At 45.7% G+C, this 23,810-nt stretch overlaps 1 protein-coding gene across 7 annotated transcripts in view; it reads left to right on the forward strand.

Annotated features, from left to right (window-relative positions):
- The window catches only part of ORC4 (origin recognition complex subunit 4), a 92,035-nt gene that overhangs the window by 16,929 nt on the left and 51,296 nt on the right, over nt 1–23,810 (forward strand). For all 7 annotated transcript variants that reach the window (XM_075002102.1, XM_075002101.1, XM_075002103.1 and 4 more), the window contains 6 exons: nt 7,666–7,741; nt 8,055–8,140; nt 11,620–11,668; nt 16,820–16,971; nt 19,631–19,804; nt 21,022–21,108. In XM_075002102.1, the coding sequence (XP_074858203.1) occupies nt 7,666–7,741; nt 8,055–8,140; nt 11,620–11,668; nt 16,820–16,971; nt 19,631–19,804; nt 21,022–21,108 (624 nt within the window). The remainder of the gene's footprint in view (nt 1–7,665; nt 7,742–8,054; nt 8,141–11,619; nt 11,669–16,819; nt 16,972–19,630; nt 19,805–21,021; nt 21,109–23,810) is intronic.

Here is a 23,810-nt window from a genome sequence, read left to right on the forward strand (position 1 = left end):
GTTTCTTATTTCAGCAGGTGGAGAAAGCTACTAGGAGTCTGCTCTAGATACGATTTTAACAAATAGAGGAAGAATTTGAAAATGAAAGGCCATTTGGGTAAAAGTGATTATGAAATGATAGATGTCATTATTCTAAGGAGTGGTGTAAAGGAGAACAGCAAAATAAAAATGGATTTCACAAAGGCAGATGTTAGCAAACTCGGGAGTTGGTAGGTAAGGTCCCTTTTGGAAGCAAGATTAAGGCTAGATTTACACTAGGAGATCAGTTCCAATTTAAGGCAGTTATTTTGATATTAAAACGTCAGTCTTCACTGTAAATACCATAAGCTTGAATTAGGGAGCACTAATATCAATATCATAATGTCATCGGAAGTGACTGTGGGTAGCATAAAGTTCAAATTTAAAAGCTTTGAATAAAGGCCAGTGTAGAAGCGCCATATCATTGAATTGGAATCATTAGCCTCCAGAGGCGTCCCCTATGTATCCCACAATACCCCACAGTGCTCCATCAATGTCCCATTTCCATCTTCACTGCTCAGGAATCAGGTAACAGGAGGCCTGTGAATTTGAGTTCAGCACCAGGAAGCCTGTGGATCTGGGGTCATGCTCTTGTGAGATGCTGAGAAACTTCTTTCTTTGTTATTAGTTCAGCTCTGGTTCTGTCTTTTTGGTATCAGCACAGCTGTGGGGTCATGCTTGTATGAGAGGCTGAGAAACTTGTTTGTTTCTTTGCTATTAGTTCAGCTCTGGTTCCGTCTCTACCTCTGCTAGCTGAGTGTTTTGTTTTCTTTTTTCTTTGTTTGCACCAGCTCCAGCTCTGCTGCACCATGTGGCAGTTAGGCAGTTGGGGTGGGGGGGAAATCCATGCTTGTGAGGGAGGCCAAGAAACGTTTTTTCTAGGCTTTACATTTTGTGCTGAGGCTCCCTATCTCCCCTACAGGTGCCACATAGTTGGGGTTTTTCCTGTGCCCACCTCCCGACCCTATAAAAGGATGAGCTCAGTGCAGACCATGCTGACGGGCAGCACCATGTCCTGGGTTGCACGAGATGAGGGCTCCAAGTGTGGGAAAGATTTTTTTGGGTGCTTGCTGCTCCCCTGGTGGCTAAGACTTGTGGGGCCTTGCAAACACTGTGGGGACCTTTTCAGCTGGCTCTGCACTCACCCACTCCCTGCCCAAACTATATATTCAGGGGCTTGCTGCTGCTAGGGGGTGGGGTGGGGTGTCTCCCTTGACAGCTAAGATTTTTTGGGGATAGGGGAATGTTTCAACTGGCTCTGCACCTACAGATCCTCCCACCCCCCAAAATATTTTTGGGGGTTTCCTGCCTATTGCAGACACCTCCTGCTTTTTGCAAACTTTTTGGTATTTCAATTATAAAATCTTTTTCCTAACCTTTCCTATTCTTTCTTCATGCTTTGGCCACCCAAAAGCACAGGGAACAGTGGGTGGAGGGCCAGTTGAAATTTCTGTTTCTGTTACAAGTTGAGTAAGATTTCTGCGTGCTGATTGGCTGAGTGGTAGTCAGAGGGAGTGGCTCTCAGGAAGGCCAGAGCTTTTTAAACCCTGCTGGCAAGCAACCGGGGAGCTTGTAAACAGGGTGGTTGCTAACAGGAGGGAGTTTTTGGAGGGGAGCTTAGAGGGAGCTAGTTACTTCTAAAGGGGTAAGGGGCGGCAAGATGGTGATGGCGGCGGTGTTCCCAACTGCTGGCCGGAGCTGAGGGACCCACTGCTCCCAGGGTGCAGCGTGGGCAGAGGGACGCAGATGGGCTTGGGGGAGTGTGAGGGGCGGGGGGTGAGACCGAGGGGTGTTAGTGGTGGGCATGTGATTTGGGGGCGTGTGGTATGGCTGTGCGGATGGCGGTACCCACAGAAGCTGGTGGTGGCGTGCCCGGCTCAGATTGCCTGGGCTTTCAGGCCCAGTCCTGCGATCCCTGGAAGCTTTGGCGGGGACCCAGGGCATGGCTGGGCTGTGGGATTGGCACCTTCCTGGAGGACGTGGGTCTGCAGCAGCTCTTGGCTATGTGCGGAGAGGGCGGGGGCGGGACCTGGGGGTGATGAGAGCTGATGGGGGGGGGGCAGTGTGGTGAGGTGGGGGGACATGGGAGTGGATAGGGAGCAAGGGGGGGGATCTGGGGGTGTTGGTAGGTGATGGGAGGCAGAGGGGTGGGGAGGTGCAAGAGGTAGTGGGATCGTTACCCACATTCTCCAAGCCCCACTGCCTTGTGGGTTATCCTGGGAAGGAGCAAGGCTAAGGGAGTAAACCCTGACAGAAAATCTGGAGGGGAGTCCTAAGGTGGTTCTGTGCCAATTTCTGGCATTGACCCAGAAACTCCTGCAGCTGAGCTGGTACCAGACGTAGAGGTTATCCTCTCCTTTGGACTATATCGGTAAAGCCGAGAGGGGGACACTGGCATCTGGGCAGCCCAGGGTCCCCAAAAAAAAAATTGCCCAGGCTCGTGCCTGGAGAGGTACTCCAGCATCGCTTAACAGCGTCAAACCAATACGGGAGGTAACCAATACCGGTTATAAGCTCTTGCTCGATTGTCATAGAGAACGAGCACCAGGGGTTACCTTCGACGGTGGGGGAGATCATCGCATCTCACTGGACAGTCACTGTCTGCCTCAAGCTGGGCAGTCCCCTGCCAGAAGTGTACTCTCCCACCACAGTTCAGCTGCCTCACTGGGTGCGTGAGACTTAAGGTTCCCAAACCTGACAAGTGACTGAAATTTGAGCACCAGGCAAACCAATAAGAAAATCAACAAGAAAAGGAAACCATCAAAGTTTTAAGCTTGCTTGCTGGAATGTGCGGACCATGCTGACCGGTTTGACTGAAGATCTTCAGGACATCAGCAACACCCGAAAGACCGCTGTCATCAATGAGGAACTAGAGGCTCCAAGTTGACATTGCTGCTCTGCAAGAGACACGACTCGCAGATTCGGGATCTCTAAAGGAAAAGGACTACACCTTTTTCTGGCAGGGTAAATCCCAAGAAGAACCCAGGGAGCATGGTGGTGTGTTTGCCATCAGAAACACCCTTCTACAAATGGTGGAATTAGTCATGAGAGGATCAGAGACTCCTTCAGGTCATAATTCAAACTTGCTCTGGTCCTGTCCACCTGATCAGTGCTTACGCTCCAACCCTGTACGCTACACCGGAAGTAAAAGACAAGTTCTATGACATGCTTAGTGCTGTCATAGCGCAAATACCGGCTTACGAACAACTGTACATTTTGGGTGACTTCAATGCAAGAGTTGGAGCCAATCCTGACTCACGGCCTTCCTGCTTAGGCCATGTCAGTGTGGGGAAAAATGAATGAAAACGGACAGCGTCGTCTTGAACTCTGCACGTGCCACAATCTGTGCATCACAAACACATTTTTCCAAACCAAGCCACAGCACAGAGTGTCATGGAGACACCCACGCTCAAAAAACTGGCATCAACTAGTTGTGGTCATCGCTAGATGTGATAACCTCAAAAATGTCCTTCTGACACGCAACTATTATAGTGCCGACTGCAATACAGATCACTCGCTAGTTTGCTCCAAACTGAAGGTGAGACCCAAGAAGCTGTACCACTCTAAACCAACTGGAAGGTCCCACATTGATGCCAGAAAGACAGCAAACTCAGAGAGCTGAAAAGTTCAGTGACCCACGAGGAGAATCTGCGCAGCAGCCGTGGGGGTGCCGATGTGACATCCAGATGGCAGCATCTGAGGGATACAATTTACAACACGGCCTTGTTGGTGTTTGGAAGAAGAGCTAGAGACGCAAATGACTGGCTCGAAGCTAACTCTGATGAGATGATTCCGGCCATCGAAAAGAAGCGCGCTGCACTCCTGGAGCACAAATGCTCACTGAGCCAGAGTACCCTGCAAACACTCGGAGCAGCCAGAAAAACAGTACAGCAGACAGCCAGGCGCTGTGCCAACAACTACTGGCTCGAGCTATGCACCAGCATCCAGACCAGCGCTGACTCTGGTAATCTCAGGGGAATGTACGAGGGCATCAAGAAGGCATTAGGACCCACCCAGAACAAGATGGTACCTCTGAAATCCAAATCTGGTGAAGTCATCGCTGACAAAGCCAAACAGATGGAGCGCTGGGTTGAGCACTACTCCGAGCTGTACTCACGTGAGAACATTGTGGTTGATAGAACCCTCAATGCCGTCGAGCTCCTATCAGTAATGGACAGACTGGATCAGGAACCAACTGTGGACAAACTGAAGAAGGCCATCGACAGCAGTGCAGTAGGAAAGGCCCCAGGCCAGGATGGTATACCACAAGAGGTTATCAAGTGTGCCACGGATGCCCTCCTGGAACCGCTACATGAGCTACTGTGCCTGTGCTGGAGAGAGGGAGAGGTTCCACAGGATATGCGTGACGCTGATCTCCCTCCTAAGCATCATTGGTAAACTGTTCGCTCGCGTCATCCTCCGCAGACTCCAGAAGATTGCTGAGAGGGTGTATCCCGAATCGCAGTGCGGATTCTGTGCAGAGAGATCTACCGTTGCCATGGTCTTCTCTCTGAGGCAGCTGCAGGAGAAACGCAGGGAGCAGAGGAAGCCACTCTATATCGCCTTCATCGACCTGACCAAGGCCTTCGACTTGGTCAGCAGGTTTGGACTGTTTAAACTGCTCCACAAGATAGGCTGTCCTCCACGGTTACTCAAGATGATCCAGTCTTTCCATGAAGACGTGAGAGGAACCATCCAATATGACGGCACATTATCGGATGTTTTCAGCATCAGGAGCGGCGTCAAACAAGGATGCGTCCTTGCTCCGACGTTGTTTGGGATCTTCTTCGGGCTCCTCCTGAAGCACGCCTTTGGATCCTCAGTAGAGGGCATCTTTTTGCACACAAGGCGCTGCTGTAGTGTCGCACACAGAGGACCAGCTTCAGAAACGGCTGGATCAGTTTTCCAAAGCATGCAAGGACTTCGGGCTTTCCATCAGCCTAAAGAAGACAAAGGTACTTGGTCAGGACGTTGCTGAACCTCCATCAATCAGCATTGACAACTATATGTTAGACTATGAGTTCGTTTACCTCAGGTCCACCTTGTTATTGGAGACTGAGCTAAATAGGAGGATCGGAAAAGCAGCCACAACTCTGTCCAGACTCAGCGAGAGAGTGTGAAATAACATCAAGTTGTACACCCACACCAAAATGGAAGTCTACAGAGCCTGCATCCTCAGCACCGTTCTTTACAGCAGTGAGTCTTGGACCCTGTACGCCCACCAGGAAAAGAGGCTGAACATCTTCCAGTTGTGCTGCCTGAGGCGCATCCTTGGGATATATGGAAGGACAGAGTGCCCAACGCCGCCGTCCTTGAGCAAGCTGGAATCCCAACCATGCACATCCTCCACAGGCAGTGGCGGCTCCGGTGGCTTGGCCACATCCACAAGATGAATGATGGAAGGATCCCAAAAGACAATCCTGTATGGCGACCTAGCCTCTGGCAAAAGACCTCCCAGATGCCCCCAGTTGCACTACAAAGATGTTTGCAAGAGGGACCTCAGGGAGGTAGACATCGAGCCGGACAGCTGGGAGGAGCTGGCAGACAGTCGCAGCAGATGGAGGCAGGAACTACACAAGGGCCTTCAGAGGGGTGAGATGAGGATCAGACAGCTAACAGAGGAGAAGCGAGTCCACAGAAAGCACAGTAAGGACCTGCCAGACACCCACTACACGTGCAACAGATGCCTTCTGTGGACCTTGTCAGTCGACGCTGCAAATGATGATTCCAAATGGAGCTATGAAGGGCGCGATCCATAGTCTATGTAGACTGAAAGATGCCTACTACTGTCTACTGTAAGATTTCAGTGCCATCATCTTTTGGAAAGACAGTGTAGTGGGAAGCTCAGTCTTTTTTTCTATCCTCATTCCTTGTGATTCTCCCTCTTTCCCTTGCCCCCCCCCCCCAAAAAAAAAAAAACAAACCACAGGGAATAGTGGGTGGAGAGCCAGTTGAGAAGACTAGACACCTTGCTGCCCATTGCATACACCTGATGCTTTTTGTAAAATCTTTGATAATTTAGTTACAGCTGTAATTTTATATGGAGATACAGTAACGTGAATTAAGCACAACTCAGAATCCCACCCTATGTGGCCCTGGTTGAACCACCCCCCACCAGCGTTGATTCAGACCACCCATGTGCATGGCTCCAGCTCGGCCCCTGCCCCCGTTTATACCCCCTCATGGTCTGGCTCAGCTCCACCCCTGTTTCTCCCTGCAGCCTAACCCAGCCCAGGCTTGACCTTCCATGGCCCAAGTCCAGTGCCAGGCTTAACTTTCCCCAACTGCCCCACCAACCCTAGGACTTAGGTTTAAAAATGAGCTGCAGGTGCTCCTGCTGCTTCCCCCATTGCAGAATGGGTGTTTCACTTGGAAAAAAGCCCCCCTGATTTACGAGAAATTAGAGTTACGCAGGTGTCCATAATTCAAGGGACTACTGTATACCTGTGTCATAGAACTGGAAGGGACTGTGAGTGGTCATAGAGTCCAGTCCCCTGCACTTACACCAGGGCCAGTCACCATCCTGGATATGTTTTTATTTATTTAAATCTGTTTACCCCTGATTCATGCGTGGCTACTTCAAGGATTGAGCTCACAACCCAGAGTTTAGCAGGCCTATGCTCAAACCACTGAGCTATCTCTCTTTCTAGTTAGAAAAAGCAATTCACTTATAGAAGCAAGAGATCTCAGTTAATTTGGTGATCTTTGCTGATGCCATGCCCTACTTTTCCTTCCTTCCTCCTGGAAAAACGGCCATTCCCTTTCCATGGGAGGGGAATGAGGGCAAAGCAATGTGGGAAGATGACATCACATACCCACAACCACTTGCAGGGCATTTTGTTCCCATGCTGCACCTGTGAAAATACTCAGACTGTTATGGGGCTGAGGAAACTGACAGGTTCCCACAATGCACTGCTGCAACAGTTGATGTTTGGCGATAGTGTGGCAGCAATAAGTCAAATTTGTGGAGAAGATATAACAAGTGTGTGTGATGTCTTTTACCTTTCAAGGTAGGGATTTCAGTTACTTTCCTGTGTTGTACTGTAGTTAACACACATGGCCCAATCCTGTTTGTGGCCTTAAGGTGCTACTTTTTTTTCTACTAAATGACAATGCCATTGCTACCATTTTAGGCTTTTAAGAAGATTTTTCAATTTTGGGATTTTTAATTTCAGCTATAAAATAGCGTACCTATTATTTTTATATTATTTTCTGCTGCAACGAAATGATACTATCAGTCCACTTAATTCACGGAACACGGAAATAAAAAAGTTGTTCAAATACTGATTTTTAGCCCAGTATCTCATCTTTCCTGCCAGTATCAGGATCCTCGTAGAAGTTTCATTTCATGCCACAAAGTTCTAGGTCTTTGCAGTTTGTCTTCTAAAGATAAAATTAGTAATAAGCCCAGATGGAAGGGGCTCACTGATCTGATCTGAAAGACTTTTTTTTAGTAAGCCTGAACAAATGTTGGAAGTGGAAAAAAAAAATGTAGCTAGCAGAAGTACTTCAGTTTTTTTAAAACTGATAGTCTGATTTGGTGAGGTACAAAGCAGTATGTCAGTTTTTATTAAATGTTTTATTCTCTTGTTCTATTTGAAGTTTCTTCTGTTTACTGATTCTGATTTTTTTAAAAATTTTTTCTAGCTATTAAATCGTGTCTTAAAAGAAATCATGGAAATAAAGCAAGTCAGAGAGAACCTTTTGCAAGTTCATCTAAATGGTAAGTAGTAATCACTCTTTCAAATTAAAGCTACTATTTATTTGCTTGTAGTAGTGGGTTTTCACTTTCTGTAAATCTCAACCAATAGGTCTTTTTTAAAGACGTTTAGAAATATCTGCTCTCAAATCTTTTCTATCCTTTGTTATAAAAGATTGTCTGAAATAAGTTCTCAAGTGTTACAGGTAGGCTTACTGCAAAAATAATAGAAGGGAAAACGTTGCTGGAATAAGGCTATGCATAATGGTGGACTGTGTTGGGGTAGAGAAAACAGAGAAGCTAATTTAGTGTTTGTATATTCACCACTTTGTTTTAGGGCTCTTACAGACAAATGATAAAATAGCTCTCAAGGAGATCGCGAGACAGCTACAAATGGAAAATGTGGTTGGAGACAAAGTCTTTGTGAGTATTAACTTCTTGCTGCTCTTTCAGACGCCACTTAAATATTAGCATAAGACTTAAAAGATCTCCCCTCAAAACACAGTCACACCCAAATAACTAACCCTTCCAGTTATTAACCAGACTAAAATGAATGGATTTGAACCTTAGTACAAAACATTGATGGACTAATTTGGCTCTTCTCATAATTCTTTTCTAAGTTTATAAATTATGTATTGCTGATACGAGATGTGTGGAATTAGAAGGATAACATTAGCTGAGTCCGTTTTAAAGCCCAGTGTAAGTTGAACCTCTCTCATCTGGCACCCTGGGGAACTGGCCGATGCTAGATGAGGGAATGTAGTGGAGGGGTGGGAGGGCCATATTTTCTCACACATTACTAACACTTCCACTGCTTACTGGGCTCTTATAGGACATTGAGAGGTAAGTTTATAGGTAAAGAACTGAGAGTCAGGACTGGTGACTGTAAACAAACTCCTTAGGACTACGGGAAACTTGACCACGCCCATGATAAATGGTCATCGAACTAACTAAAATCGTGCTGGATTATGGAGTTTGCCGGATGAGTGTTCCGAAAGAGAGATTCAACCTGTAATTTCTCTTCTTAGGTGATTCACATACTGCCTCTTGCCTCATCCCTAGTCACGAATTTTTGTTACAAAATTTTTTCCAAATGTGTGGAATTTGGCTATATTACCTTTAGGAAAGCCTTGTTAATTTGTGTTTTCTGTTTTGATGCGATACTAGTATTGTGGTTGAGTTTCTTAACCTAAATGATTTATCAAGCTTAGAATAGAGGACATTTTTTTTTTTCTGCAGGAAAGACAAGAGGCACCTTTTCCAATTGGATAGGGTTATAGTGGGAGGAGACCAAAGCAAAAGTATTTAATGTTAGTACACAAAGCAATTGCAATATTGCATGTCTGTGCTTCTCCATGTACTAGAAATAAAATACCATTATATATCAAGTTGTCCAACTCTAGCTACCCTGAAGCAAAAGGCAAAAAGAACTTGGTCATTAGTCCAATAAAAGGACTTGTTCAACCCTCTTTCCTCAGTTTTCTTTGCTTTGGTGGGGATGTTACCTTCTCCACCGTTCTTCTAGTCTGTTTTTGATCCCTGAATACATTAATTGTGTTGTTTATTTAAGGACTGGACAAGAGAAAAGCAACATAAAATCCCATTCTAGATCCAAACTGGGAGCATGAGACCATTAATACACTTTTATTTCAGGCTAGCTTTCTAACCCAACATATGTCAGTTTACTGTCTCCCATGATTGCTCAAGCCCTCCTTCTACACATACTCTTCTTGACTTTCATTAACTTTAAATCTGTTGTTTTAACCTGTAAATAAATGGAAGAGAGATTTTTGCCTTTTTGTCTTGTCCTCGGGCCACATAAGTTTCAGACCTCACCCATATTCTGTTCAGAGGATTATCATGGGGGAATTCTGCACCAAAAACCTAAAATTTCTGCAAAAATTGTGCAAAATCCTTCTTATTTTGTGTCAAAATAAGTGTCAATTCAAAATACCTATCAGCAACTATGGGTGGGTGTAAAAAAAAATACAGAGCAAAATGTTGCCACAGGAGTAGGGAATTTAAAGAAACCCCAGTGACAATACAGTTCTTGATTCTCTACCCCCCGCTCCCGAAAGCCCGAACGCAATCCAAGTCCAGACATCTGTACACCTGTAGCCCATTTTGAAGGGATGGGGAGGGATTCTGTACAAAACATAAAATTCTGCATTGCACAGTGGTGCTCAATTCCTCCAGAAGTAACTGGATATTCCATCAGAATGGTGTTGCCATAACCTCTATTTCCTACCCCTTCACAATTTCCTTTCTTGGGACAAGAGAAAGTAAGAGAAGGGGAGGGGTGGCAGTGAAGTAGATGTTTCTTTTTTTTCCAAGCAATTCATCTTTGACTATTTTGTGTTCAGTCAACCCCTGTGACACTACTGATTTGTAAATTGCATGCCAAAGGTGCCCTTGTTTCTAAATAAGAAAAATCTACGTGGGTCAAGAAACTTACAATTTTAATATATTCTATTTTTTTTTTTTTTTTAGTACTTTATATATGTAGTATGAGGAAGATGGCAGAGAAAAATAGCTTAGTCTGGTAGAACCTCCTGAGTTACCGGCATTAGAATTAAGAACAGATAAGTTAAACATACATCCCTTTTGGAACAGAAGTACACACAGGCAGTAAGACAGAAGAAGCAAATATAGTACAATTCTATGTTTAAATATCTATTTATTTTAAAAAGGTAAAGTTGCATTTTTCTTCTGCATAATACAATTATGAAGCTGTATTAAGTCAATGTTCAGTTGTAAATTTTTGAAAGAACAGTCATAATGTTAGTCTGTATCTTTGAGAACAGCAAGAAGTCCTGTGGCACCTTATAGACTAACAGATATTTTGGAGCATAAGCTTTTGTGGGCAAAGATCCGCTTCGTCAGATGCATGAGTCAATGAATCTGATGAAGCGGGTCTTTGCCGACAAAAGCTTATGCTTCAAAATATCTGTTAGTCCATAAGGTGCTACAGGACTTGTTAATGTATTGTTCAGTGTTATGAATGACATTTCTTCCTGGGGTGTTGGTACCTTTGAGATTCCTTCTACTAATTGAAGATGAACTTTCTTCTGAATCTGAACTTTAAAAGTTTGTGTATAAGAATAACTTTGGAAATTTGTCATTTTCTTCGAAAGACAAGATTAGAATTCAGAACAAACTTGATAAATTAGAGATGTGTGAAATCAACCAGATGACATTCAGTAATGAAAGGTGCTACACTTTACAAGGAAAAACCAAATGGGTAGATATAAAATGGGAACTAATTGATTAGGCAATAGAATGACAAAGATTTGTGCAAGAGAAGTGGATCACACATTTACCCAAGTGTCAGTGTGGTAATTTAAAAAAAAAAAAAAAAAAAAAGCGCTAATGTTCTGGGGTGTATTAACAAATGTCATATGCAAGATACAAAACACAGTTTTACTTGGCATTGGTGAAGCCTGTTGGAGTATTGTTTTGAACACAAGACTTAAAGATGTTAGTAAACTGGAAAGCAACAAAAATGACTAAAGTTCAGAGAGCATGACCTATGAGGGAAGGCTTTTTTAAAAAAAGGGGTCGGGGGCAAAAATTCTCCATGCTATAGTTTTGAGGTGAAAGAGAGGGTAATGCCTTGACAGCCATCAACTGTGTAAAATGTTGATTGAGAGATGATTGATTTAGTTTTCCTTTAGGGGACATGGGGAAAAAATAAGATACAGTGGGCTTCATCTGCAGTTAGGGAGAGTTAGCCTAGATATAATCTAAGGATTGTTCTATTCTGGAGTAGATAACTAAGGGACGTTTTGAATTTTCCCTTTCTTGGACTCTTTTAAGAACAGATTGGACAGATATGCATCAGATAAGGTCGAGTTGTACCACATTCTTCCTGAAAGTTTTGACTTGTTCATTCTTTCTTCTAGGGCAGTTTTTCTGAAAACCTTGTGTTTCTTCTTGAAGCTTTAAAAAAAGGTAAGTATTTTGTAAAAACTTCAGACTCTAGGGGAGTTTTAATAAACTTTCACCCAAATGCTGTAGAGAACTCAAAGATTATCTCGGTCTGGACTAGGGGTGGGCAAAATGTTTTGATGGGGTACCACTCCAAAATTTTGGTAAGTGGTCAAGGTCTGCATTTTTTTTTTTTAATGGAGTGGGTGAAGAGACCTTGGAGTAAGGGATTTTGGTGCAGGAGAGGATGTGGGATTACGAGGGAGTTTGGATGAAGGAGGGGATTGTGACCTTGGACAGGGAATTGGGGTGCAGGGCCACAGAGGGGATATGGGTGCAGGAAGAGGATTCTGGTCGGCGGAGGGCATAGAAGGGGGTTCAAGGTCTGGGAGTTGAGACCTAGGACAGGAACGCAAGTGGCATGTAGCACCTGGAGGCACATCGCCCCAGCAGTTGAGGCAGGCCTGCCTGAGGATCCCAGTGGGCTGGATGTGGCCTGTAGGCTACATTTTGCCTGCCCCTGTTCTAGACCATAGTATAAGGCACTTCTGCAAAAGAATGAACCTTGGCCACAAAATCAATAGCCGGAACAGTACTGTGGTCATATCAGGCACAGTGATATTTGATTCAAATCTTCAAGGTTAGAAGAGCAACACTACTATTTGTTGAATGGCTAATGATGGCAAATTTAAAAAAAAAAAAAACCCGAAATAGTATTGACAATTTTTCTGTTGCTTTTTATCACTTACTAGCTACATCTACACTGGGACGCTACATCGAAATAAGCTATTTCGACGAGTAGCGTCTACACATCCTCCAGGGCTGGTGCTGTCGACGTTTAATGTCGACGTAGGAGAGCAGTACATTGAAATAGACGCTCCCCTGCAGCGCCTACACACAAAAGCGGCCCAAATCGAAATAAGGGTGCCAGGAAAAGCTGCGGACAGGGTCACAGGGCGGACTAGCACTTCTGGGGCAACAGCAAGCCGCTCCCTTAAAGGGCCCCTCCCAGACACACACAGCCTGCATAGCACGCGGTCTGCAGAGCCCACAAGCATGCACACCCGTGGAAGCAGCATGGAGCCCCATCAGTAGCAGCAGTAGCCAGAGGCGCACACACCTGCCCCTGGAGCAGTGTCCGCCCTGCTCAGTGCCATGGAGGAGGCAGCTCAGCATCTTTTATTTGAGGAAGCTGAGCTGTCCTCAGGGGATGAAGAAGCAGCCCCAGACCTTGCTGCCCTCCCAGCCTCCCCCTGCCAGACACGCCACCGGCTATGGAGGTACCCCACAAGCATGGACTGGTGGGAGTGGCTGGTGCTTGGTGAGTGGGACAGCGACCGCGGGATCCGGAATTTCCGGATGAGCCGGCAGATGTTCTTTGAGCTCTGCCAGTGGCTCACCCCTGCCTTACGGCACCAGGACACCCCCATGCGACGTGGCCTCACCGTTGAGAAACGGGTCGGCATCGCTGTCTGGAAGCTGGCCACTCCAGACAGCTACCGATCTGTAGGGCAGGAGTTCGGCGTGGGCAAGGCGACTGTCAGGGCTCTCCTCATGGAGGTAAGAGGACCTGGTGGGGGGCGGGGAGCCCAGGGTGGAGAGGGAGCTCAGGGAATAGGGGGAGCCCTGGGGGGAGGGGCAGCCCGGGGGGAGGGCCAGACACACCCTGCACACCCCTCACGGGTGGTCTCCCATGTCCTTCCTCTGCAAGTGGTCCGCGCAATCCGTGCCCTGCTCCACAGGCTGGTGCGGCTTGGGGACCCAGATGCCCCCATCGTGGGGTTTGCCAGCCTGTGCTTCCCTGTTTGCTTCGGGGCTCTAGATGGGACCCATATCCCCATCCGTGCCCCAGAGCACAGTGGAGGATGCTTCATGAATAGGAAGGAATACCATTCCGTGGTCCTCCAGGTCTTGGTGGACAGCTGGGGCTGCTTCTTGGACATGTATGTTGGCTGGCCTGGCAGCACCCATGGCACCTGGGTGTTCAGGAATTCGGGCCTGTGCCGCTGGCTGGAGGTGGAGACCTACATCCCCACGCGGCAGATCCCGCTGGGGGACACTGCCATGCCCCTCTGCCTCATCGCAGATGCGGCGTGCCCCCTCCGGCCCTGGCTCATGCGCCCGTACACAGGCCATGTCAGTGCCACCCAGGAGCGGTTCAACACCCTCTTGAATCATGCGCGTCAGGTGGTTGCGCGGACTTTCGGCTGCCTCAGAGGCTGGTGGAGGTGTCTCCTCACCCACCTGGGTGCAGAGCTCGCAAACATCCCCCAGGTTGTGGGCACGTGCTGCGCACTCCACAACCTGGTGGAGAGCAAGGGAGAGGCATTCTTCCAGGGCTGGGCTGTGGAGCCTGTCAGGGCCGACGCCCAGCCACTGGCTGCCCCCAGTTGCCAGGTCGACCCTGAGGGGATCTGGGTCCGGGAGGCCGTGTGGGCCCATTTTGAGCAGGCTGCGGGGTGAACGCTGGCAGGGCCAGCTGCTGGTGAGCCACCCACCGCCCCCCCACATCACCCACAACACTACCTACCCCCACGCCCACACCACTGAGCACCAGAGAGCACACACCACCCACACACTACTTTTGTAAATAAACCAAAACCTTTTTTTGAAACAAAACAATGAAGTCATTACATTAAGAATGGGGGAACTGTGTACATTGGGGGGGCAACTAAAGGGGGGTGGGACAAGTAAACTATTTACAATTATGGGGGGGGAATATGTACAGAGGAGGGGGGACTACATCCTTGGTCTCCTTCACCCCTATTGTCCAGCGCCTGGCGTAGGGGGTGCAACCCATGTCTGGGCCGGAGGTCCCCTCGAGGCTGGGTGGGGGCCGGGAGAACCAGCAGATATGGCTGCGCTGGTTCCCAAGGCCCACGGTCCCCCTCTGTGGCAGGCTCCAGGACAGCTGCTGGTGGAGGGTGGCTCGGAGGGACGGTGGAGGCGGGGGGCAACTGCTCTGCGATCTGCTCGAAGATCTGCATGAAGGCCCCCCAAGCCTCCTGCCGCCAGGCCAGTGCCCGCTCCTGCAGGTGGAGCCACCACTCCCCCACGTGAAGGCAGTGCTCAGAGACCTCCACCTGACACCGGAGGGTGGCGAGGAGCTGGAGGTCAGTGGACGCCCGGGGATGGCTTTGGCGCTGTCGGGCTTGTCCTGGGGCCGGTCCCTACGCTGCTGCTGGGCTGGCCTGCTGTGATGGCCCTGGTGGGCTGTCCAGCACGACCGACACAGCGCCTGTGCTCTCGGGGCCCTCAGATGGTGCAGCTGCAGAACAGAGGGGAGAAGAGTGGAGACAGCCGTTAGTCTGGGACCTGACCCGTAGCCCATGTCCCCCCACCCCTCTGCTGCTGGTTCCCCATCCCTGTCCCCCAGAGATGCTATTGATGATGGGTGTGCTATCCCCCCCAGGGGGGATCTCTAGGTTCTGCTTCCCCCATCCCCACAGATGAGGCATGGTGCTGTCCTGCTTGGGGGGCAGGGGCTGATGGACTCTTCTGAGGGACATGCCACTGCTGTCCTCAAGGCTGTGGTCATCTGGGTGTGTGGAGGGCCCTGGTCATGTCCCTTGTCCCCACCCCTTAACCCCGGGGATGTGCACTGGGGTACATACCTGATGGTCCGCTCCCATGGTCGGGGGATACCCATCGGGCGGATGCCCCGCTGGAGCTGCAGGAGGGGAGGTCTCTGCACAGCACCCCCGTCGTTGGAGGCCGCCGCCGCCTCCTCTGCTGTCCCAGGGGTGGGCTCCTGTGGGGGCCTCTGGGGTGCAGGGCTGACCTCTGGGGCGGACTCAGCCTCCGGGGCCTGCTGGGGCTCGTCAGCCAGGGTGGCCGGGGGGAGGTGGTGTACCGGGGGCCCAGGATTTCCCTGATCTCCCTGTAAAAGGGGCAAGCAGCGGGGGCGGCCCCAGACTGGCTGGCCGTGGCCTGGGCATAACCCTGCTGCAGTTCCTTCACCTTGCTCCTGACGTAGTCAGGAGTGCAGAGAGGGTGATCCTGGGCAGCCAGGCCCTCGGCCAGCTGAGCGAATGCATCTGCGTTCCGCCGCTTGCTCCCCATTACCTGTAGCACCTCCTCCTCGCCCCAGAGCCCCAGCAGGTCCCGGATCTTGGCCTCCGACCAGGAGGGTCCCCGCTGCCTCTTCCCCCGCTAGCTGGCTGGGAGCCTTGGGTCCCCTGAGCGGGGTGCCCTGTGGGTGCTTGGGGGGCTGGCTGGCTGCCATGGGTGCTGAGTGGTGGGTTGGGGCTTGTGGAGGATGTGCAGGCTGGGCACGTGTCTGTGCTGCTGCCTGTACGCTCTCGGCTTCCTGCACAGGAAATAAGGGGGCGGGGAGCTTTAAGGGGCTGCTGCATGCAGCGACCATAGAGCTCAGGGGCTGGACGGAGCATCTCTCAACCCCTCAGCTGATGGCCGCCATGGAGGACCCCGCTATTTCGATGTTTCAGGACGCGGATCGTCTACATGTGCCCTACTTTCATGTTGAACATTGAAGTAGGCCGCTATTCCCATCTCCTGATGAGGATAGCGATTTCGACGTCTCGCTGCCTCACGTTGATTTCAACTTCGAAATAGCGCGCGGCATGTATAGACGCAGTGGGTGCTATTTCGAAGTTGGCCTGGCTACTTTGAAATAGCTGGCTGGTGTAGATGTGGCTACTGTGTGGTGTAACCTTTTTTGGGGGGGGTTGGGGGTGGGGGTGAGATTTTTTTCTCCCCACCCTTGGAAAATGCAGCCAGATTGTGTAGATTTCGTTGTTCATCCTACTAGAAGCAGACGTTTGCTCTGGAGTGCAGTGGTGGATGTGAATATAGATTACCTGCAATACTTTTATCACTCTGTTGCCCATGATAAGAACTGATGATAAGAACATGTTTTAAAAATATTAAAACAATAAATGGGTGTCTTAACTGTCAGTTTCCTATTTTTTTAAATGTGGAATTAAACGATAGCTTGACAAGTTGCTTGAACTTCTGCAGTATTTTAAGCTAAATAATCATAATTTTCCCTGTTTTTAACAAATGTGTGTGAGATGGAGGCCTTATACGTTAGCAAATATTTTATACATTTAAACTATAAAATTTCTGTGCACACTAAAATAAAGTGCTGCAGTGGTAAGAAATCTGTCATGTAATTACTAGTTAAGTAATATGCTGCTTTAATTCCTGTCTTAGGTGACCGAAACAGCAGTTGTCCAGTGCTGTTTATACTGGATGAATTTGACCTCTTTGTTCATCACAAGAACCAAACGTTACTGTATAACCTCTTTGATATATCCCAGTCAGCACAAACTCCAGTAACAGTTATTGGACTTACATGTAGACAAGTAAGATGCTTTGCGTTTGTGTTTTATAGAGCTTACGTTGCTGACATCTGCTGTTACATGTGCATTTTATGTTTTTATTCTTAAGATTCATGTCTTATATCTTTCATATCTTATATATTCATCTCAGATAATTTTAGGTAACTTGCGAAACTTCTCCCTTTACCTAGTGGTTTTGTATTCTGTGTGTGTGTGTGTGTGTGTGTGTGTGTGTGTGTGTGTGTACACACACAATAAGTGATACAACATGCCAAATATTGACAGCAAATTGGAACAAAAGTAGGAAAACAGGTATATGTTTCAGTCAACTTCCTTACTAAGAAAATCAGAAGTTCTTTCACATTTAATAGTAAGTACATCTTTGAAGTATACCATGGAATATTTTGTTTTAAGGATTAAGCATGTCGTGAAAGGTACCAGCGTTATAAAAAGAAAAAGAGAACACAAGGCTATTAATACTTGTACCATAGAAGTAACGGCAGTACTCTGTCCATTTTGCCTATGTCTAATCCAGAGTGTATTTCAGGAGAAAAAGCAGTGGTCAGCAACTTCGTGGGAGCATTGACTGTGTCTATACTTACAGGTGGAGTTGAGGAAAGGTTCATCTTCGTAGTAGCAAACTTATCACTGACATCCCCTATAAAAAAAAAAATAGTTTATAATAATCATTAGAAATTGAACTCAAATCACACTGACACCATCAAAGAAGAAAACTCTTGTATTTCACATGATTTTTTTTAAAAAGTATACCCACTTCCATGCTCTTGAGACCAAGTGGACACAGAAAAACAATAAGCATTACTCAGTGTTACATTGGTTTTGATAGTTGTTTTATAATTAATATAACAACTAAATAAGTAAAACTAAATGTTGCAGGAACTATGTAATTGTGTATTCTGTACTCAGTAGTAATTGTTAGCTGCTGCTTTTTAGGCTTGCCTCATGCAAATACATTTTTTTGCATCTCTACTATTTTTTGTTCCCTGCAGCTTCAGTTTTATTGCTTAAAAATGGTTGTATTCCTGAGTAGAGAACAAAAACATTGTGATTTTAATACTTTGCAGGAAGCAAGTTTATCTATGTACTTCCCCCCCCATCTAAAATAATATCTGAATCAATATTCAGTTACGTCTTTTGTGGTGGTGCTGCTGATGAATTGAGCTATTAGTCAATGAACGACTACGCCTATACCTGATCAACAGATCTAGTCACAGATGTCAATAAAAATCTGCCATCTGTGGGTACTGTGCAGTCCATGAGTCCTGGGTTTGTCTTATAGTGTCTGGAGACAATGACTCTCAAAGTGTTTGAGCGTCAGTGCGGTAGTTTGATACCAGAACAATCTGTCCTGAGCTATCATTTTTACATCAGTGTGAGGTATGCCACATGACTTCACACTGGCCTTTAAAATATCTTTATAGTGCATGTATTGAATGCCAAAAGAACATTTTCCACAAATAAGCTGGCCACAAAAGACTGTCTTTTTTTATATCCACATTATCATAAGATGGCAAGTTCAGCCAAACTGTTCATTTATAAGCATTGCTTATGAATGGATTTAAGTGCTCATGCCCGTTCCATATTAGAAAGTACTCAAAGGACTGTGACTTGTTCTGCAATGGGTGGTGTTTGAGATACGTTGCTCAGTACTGCAAAAGACTCACCAGAGCTGCCTCCAGGTCCTCCAGTGCCTTAGACCTCTGCAGCTACAGGGTCCCTGGCCACGCCCCTGCTCTGCCCCCCGTGGGTCAGACTGCTGCAGTCTTGGCTTTCCTGGCCACAGCTGGGACCGCCACAGCCACAGGGTCCCGGTCTGGGAACGCCACAGCTGCTGCTTCCTTGGCTGCAGCTGAGACCATCACAGCTGCAGGATCCCTCTCTAGGGCTGGGACTGCCACAGTCGCAGGGTCCCTGGTTGTGCAACAGCTGCTGCTACCAGGTCCTCTCTCCCACAACTGAGACCTCCCCAGAGGCTGGAGGAGCCTCCAAGCTCTGCCCTGAGCATGGACAGCTCAGAACCAGAAGAGCCACTGTACTCAGGGCAGAGTGCAGGTGGCTGGGACCCAGAGGAGCCCCTGGCTCTGCTCTGAGCCCCATAGGCGCAGAGCTGGAGGAGCCACGGTGCTCTTGCCTGGAGCCAGGAGAAGCTGGGAAGGTCAGTGAGCTAAATTGTCAGATGCAGCAGATTTTCAGTTTTAATGGACACCCTTTCCCCCCATTAGTCCGTTATATCAAGAGTTTACTGTACTGTCTTGAGAGAAATACTGACTCTTGAAATTTTTGTGACAAGATCAGGTTCCACCTTCCAAAGGATGTGTGAAATGACAGCCACCAACCAACACATTTACAGCTCTGGTACAGTGGTTAAAGTATCTTGAATGCAACCCAAAGTAATTCAGTTATTGCTCTATGGAAAAATTGTGTAGCCCAGCAACCAGTTCCAATGTGTGAGGTGGTGTAGTGCATGACCTTAAGTAAATGGTGCATAGTTGAGCCTTTTAAAAGGAACACTTTCAATTATATGATAAATTAGCAAATTTGTTACTAAAGTTTTAGATAATGAAACAACTTTAATAATCCAATTTTTTTAATTTATGCTGTTCTGTACGTTTGTTTTAGAAGAATGTTTTCACTGATTTATCTCCGTTTTTATTTTTACAAGGATATTCTGGAACTCCTGGAAAAGAGAGTGAAGTCCAGGTTCTCCCACCGACAGATATATTTGATTAATTCATTTGATTTTAAACAATATCTAAAAATATTTAAAGAACAATTATGTCTACCTGCAGAGTTTTTAGACAAGAGCTTCACACAGAAGTGGAATAAGAATGTTCAGGTAATTTTGAAGCAAAGGAAGTAATAATGATATAATTAACTTTTCTCTCCAAAATATTTGAAATAGCTAGAACAGTTCATATATTTACTAAACTGCTGTTCCCTAAAGAATTTTTGTCTTTATCACCCTGTGTGTAATTTTGGTATTCGCTACTTTCAGAAAGGATTGAAATAGCATATTTTAGCTCATTGTTTGCTTCAAGGTTGAAATAACTAGTTTTTAGACAAAGTGAGAAAGTAATGGCTTTGTATTATCCTAGCACCTAATACCCATAGGTCTATTGTACTACATATTGTACAAACATAACAAAAGTACAAGAAAAACAAGACCTTATTGGTCAGCAGACCAGTGACTTAGACATTTCCTATAGCCTTGTTTGCTGAGAGGCTGACTTGAAAGAAGACTAAGTTGGCCAAAGTAAGTAAATTAATAAGAGAAGGCGAGATGTACTGCTTATACTGGTTAACCATTGAACTAGCCGTATATGGTTTTAAAACAATTAAAAATCTGGATACAAATGAGAAGCATTTTTCAATGGGTATATAGAATCTAGAAGTTCTATGGTGGATCACATAATTAGACAAAACATGTTGAATGCACCATATAATGTGTACTCAAAGCTGGAAGTGCATTTGGGTCTTGGTTGGTATTTAGCATTTTATTGCCTACTGCAGGGGTCAGCAACCAAATTAGCAAGAAAGCCGTTTTATTTTAAATTGAGTAAAAAAAAAACGAATTCAGGAGCCACAACGCATGTAATATAAATAAAATATGGCCCTTAATAAATGATGTCAAACCATACTTTTTATGATCCTTATTTTAAGAGCAGTGCACACAATGATTTGTAGTGTAATGCATATTTACTGCAGGATGTTGACCATTTATAATAAATAATGCGGAGTGTTTTTTTACTTTGCAATTATAGCATTGGGAGCCACAAAAGTCCTTAAACAGCCGCAGATTGTAGACCTCCAGGCTTAGTCCAATAAAATACAGACTATAATTTCATTTTCTATATAAGAGCTTGGTGTGCCTTTTTCCCTGTATAGAGTAAGATTTCAGGGTTTGTGTGGGGGATTTTTTCAGAATTTTGTTCTGATTGCACGATAAATATTAATGTTGGTTTATAAAAATTGGTCTGATTTAGCTGACAGATTTTCCAATTTGGCAAGAACTGGTACACTGATAGAATTAGTGCATCGTAATTCCATTTTTAGTCTCTTTCAGAAGACAAAACAGTGCAAGATGTACTGCAAAATCATTTCCACTGCAGCAAAGACCTGCGATCACTTCACATGTTGCTGGTGTGTATTGACATTTTTTTCTAAAACATTGTTAAATCTCTTGAAATTGCTCATAGAGTAGCCTGTAAGCTACAGATGTTTTCTACGAGTTAACTGAGCTTCAGACAGCATATTGGATAGGGGTTTTTCAAATGTGATTAGCCATATATATCTGTACATTACTTCATTCACTATTAAATAGTTTATTAGGTATATGGATATATGGTATATGAATAACTCTACTCACCTTGACAGTGCTTCCACTTAAGGATACGCTTAAATCATTAGTTTTCATTTTTTCTCTTGGTAGTCCACGGCTTTTTATATTTAGTCCTTGCTTCACTTAAAAATACATTCCTAAGCTATATAGTGCTTACATATAGAATGAATGTTCAAAGCATTTCACTCCTAAGAGAATTCTTATTCAGAGCAAAATACTATGATTTACTGGAAGATTTTTTCTTTTTCCTTTGCTCAATTCTAACTACTTCAGATTCCTTTTACTTCCTCAGTCTTAACCAACCGCTGTACTATTTCCTGCACAATCCTACTTCTAATTCTGTTGCTATAGGTGCCTTCTCCCTATCTTTGAAGTCCACATCAAATTCTTGCCCCATCCTGTTCTAGACAGCATCCTAATTGTTTCTTCAGAGATGTTCAGTAAGTTCTGAGTCTCTCCCCATTCCTCTTTGTTTACCCCCATATTTAACTCTTGCCTCTTGTTATGCTTTTCTCCTTCTTTACCCTGTCACATGCACTGAGATGTGATACCTGCTTCCGTTGCCCCAGCCTCACGGTTTGCCACCTCCCTTGCTCCTGCCTTTAATCTCCATCACCGTACTTCTCAGTCTCTCACTGTCATCAGGTTCCTTTTTCCTGTCTACAAACCTATTTTGATCTCTTATCAAAGGTGTTTTGATTTTCCTGGTTTTCCTCAAGTTAAAGTAATTAAGGAGAGTATCCACTGTGCTCCAAACTGCATTCTAGGTATACCTGGTCAGTAGGTATACTGCTCACTAATTGCACTGATACAAATGTAGGGTAAGATAGGCTCAGAACAGAATACTTTTAGCAATATTGTTAGCTTGTAATCCTCTTTCTGTTGTAGATGTTTCCAATTTCACCTTTAAGTTTGTCATGTGTGAAGTCTCAAGTTGTTTCTCAATCTGCTTTTTCTCTAACTCAGTCCTTCAACTGGCAAGAGAGAGGCACCGATGTCTGTATACCTTGAATGAACGACAACTCTTGTTTCTTCTTCCTGCCAGAATATGGTGGCTACCAGACAGGATGGCCATGTCTACACTATCCCAAAACTTCAAAATGGCCATGCAAATGGCCATTTTGAAGTTTACTAATGAAGCGCTGACATACATATTCAGCGCCTTATTTATAAGGGGATTTCGAAGTTGGTGGGGTCCTTTCGAAAAGGACCCCCGTCTGGACGAGCCATGTGGTGGCGAGCCGCGACAATTTCCAAGTGCCATGGCCGCTGGCATTCTAATGAGGTGCTGAATGTGTATTTCAGTGCTTCATTAGTAAACTTCGAAATGGCTATTTGCATGGCCATTTTGAAGTTCTGGGATAGTGTAGATGTAGCTGATAGGTATAAAGGACTAGGATAGACTGGTCAGTAAGTTATCTTTGCTTAGAGCACCATGTTCTCTTTTTACCCTGGGACTAAACCCTAAAGACCTGGGATTGGATAGCATTTAGTAGAACATTATTATCACTTAGCAAACATGTGTTTTTAAAAGAAAAAAAAAAGCTCATTGAGGCAGGTATGTCCACCGAAGTGGGACACAGCAGTAAAATCCATAGCTCATCCAACAGGATAGAAAACTTCAAATGTTGGTTAGGCTTTTAAAAAGTAAATCTCTGTCATGGCAGAGAATGTGGGTCCTGTTAATTTGTCTGTTTTCTCTACCACCATCTAATGCGCAGAAAATATAAAAGTTAATGTTAATGTGGCTGTTTCTGATCCTTTGAAAATCATTGCTTGGTTGTGTGTTTAAGAGTAAACTTGCAGCAGGTTTCTTAAATACTTGCCTTGTGGGTTTGTTTAAAATAAAAATGAAGGTAGGTCTGCCTGCTGCTGTTCACTATGCCTGCCAATAATGACATCAAGGCTGTGGCCACACTTGGTCAAAACTTTGAAATGGCCATGCTAATGGCCAAAATGAATACTAACGAGGCACTGAATTGAATATTCATCACTTCATTAGCATGCTGCTGGCCACAGCACTTGGAAAGTGCTGCTTTCAAACAAGCTTGGCTCGGTGTGGCTACACGGGGGTCCTCTTCGAAAGGACCTCGCACATTTTGAAATCCCCTTATTCCTAGCAGCTGAGGAATTAGCATGTCCATTTAGAAGTTTTGGCCAAGTGTGGCCACAGCCCAACTGTCATTATGAAATCAAAACAAATGTACAGTGGTTGTATGGGATACCAGTCTGGTCTGAAACAAATGAATGCCATTTGTATTGTATTCTTACTGTCTCAGATGTCATATTCATGTTACTGTGTATGGTTGATAGCTGAAGACTATCGGTCTACTGTGTTGTGGATTTTCCAAAGTTAGCATTACTTGTTCTATACTACTTTTGAAACATTTTGGTGTGTCTTGTAAATAAGTGGGTTCTCCCCAGTGAAAACATGTACTACTTTGTTTTATATCGTTCTTTGGATCGTCCAAGGTATTCTGAGCACTGTGAGCAAGTAGCTCTT

This window comes from Carettochelys insculpta, chromosome 8, assembly GCF_033958435.1.
Source record: "Carettochelys insculpta isolate YL-2023 chromosome 8, ASM3395843v1, whole genome shotgun sequence".
Taxonomy (NCBI): Eukaryota; Metazoa; Chordata; order Testudines; family Carettochelyidae; genus Carettochelys; species Carettochelys insculpta.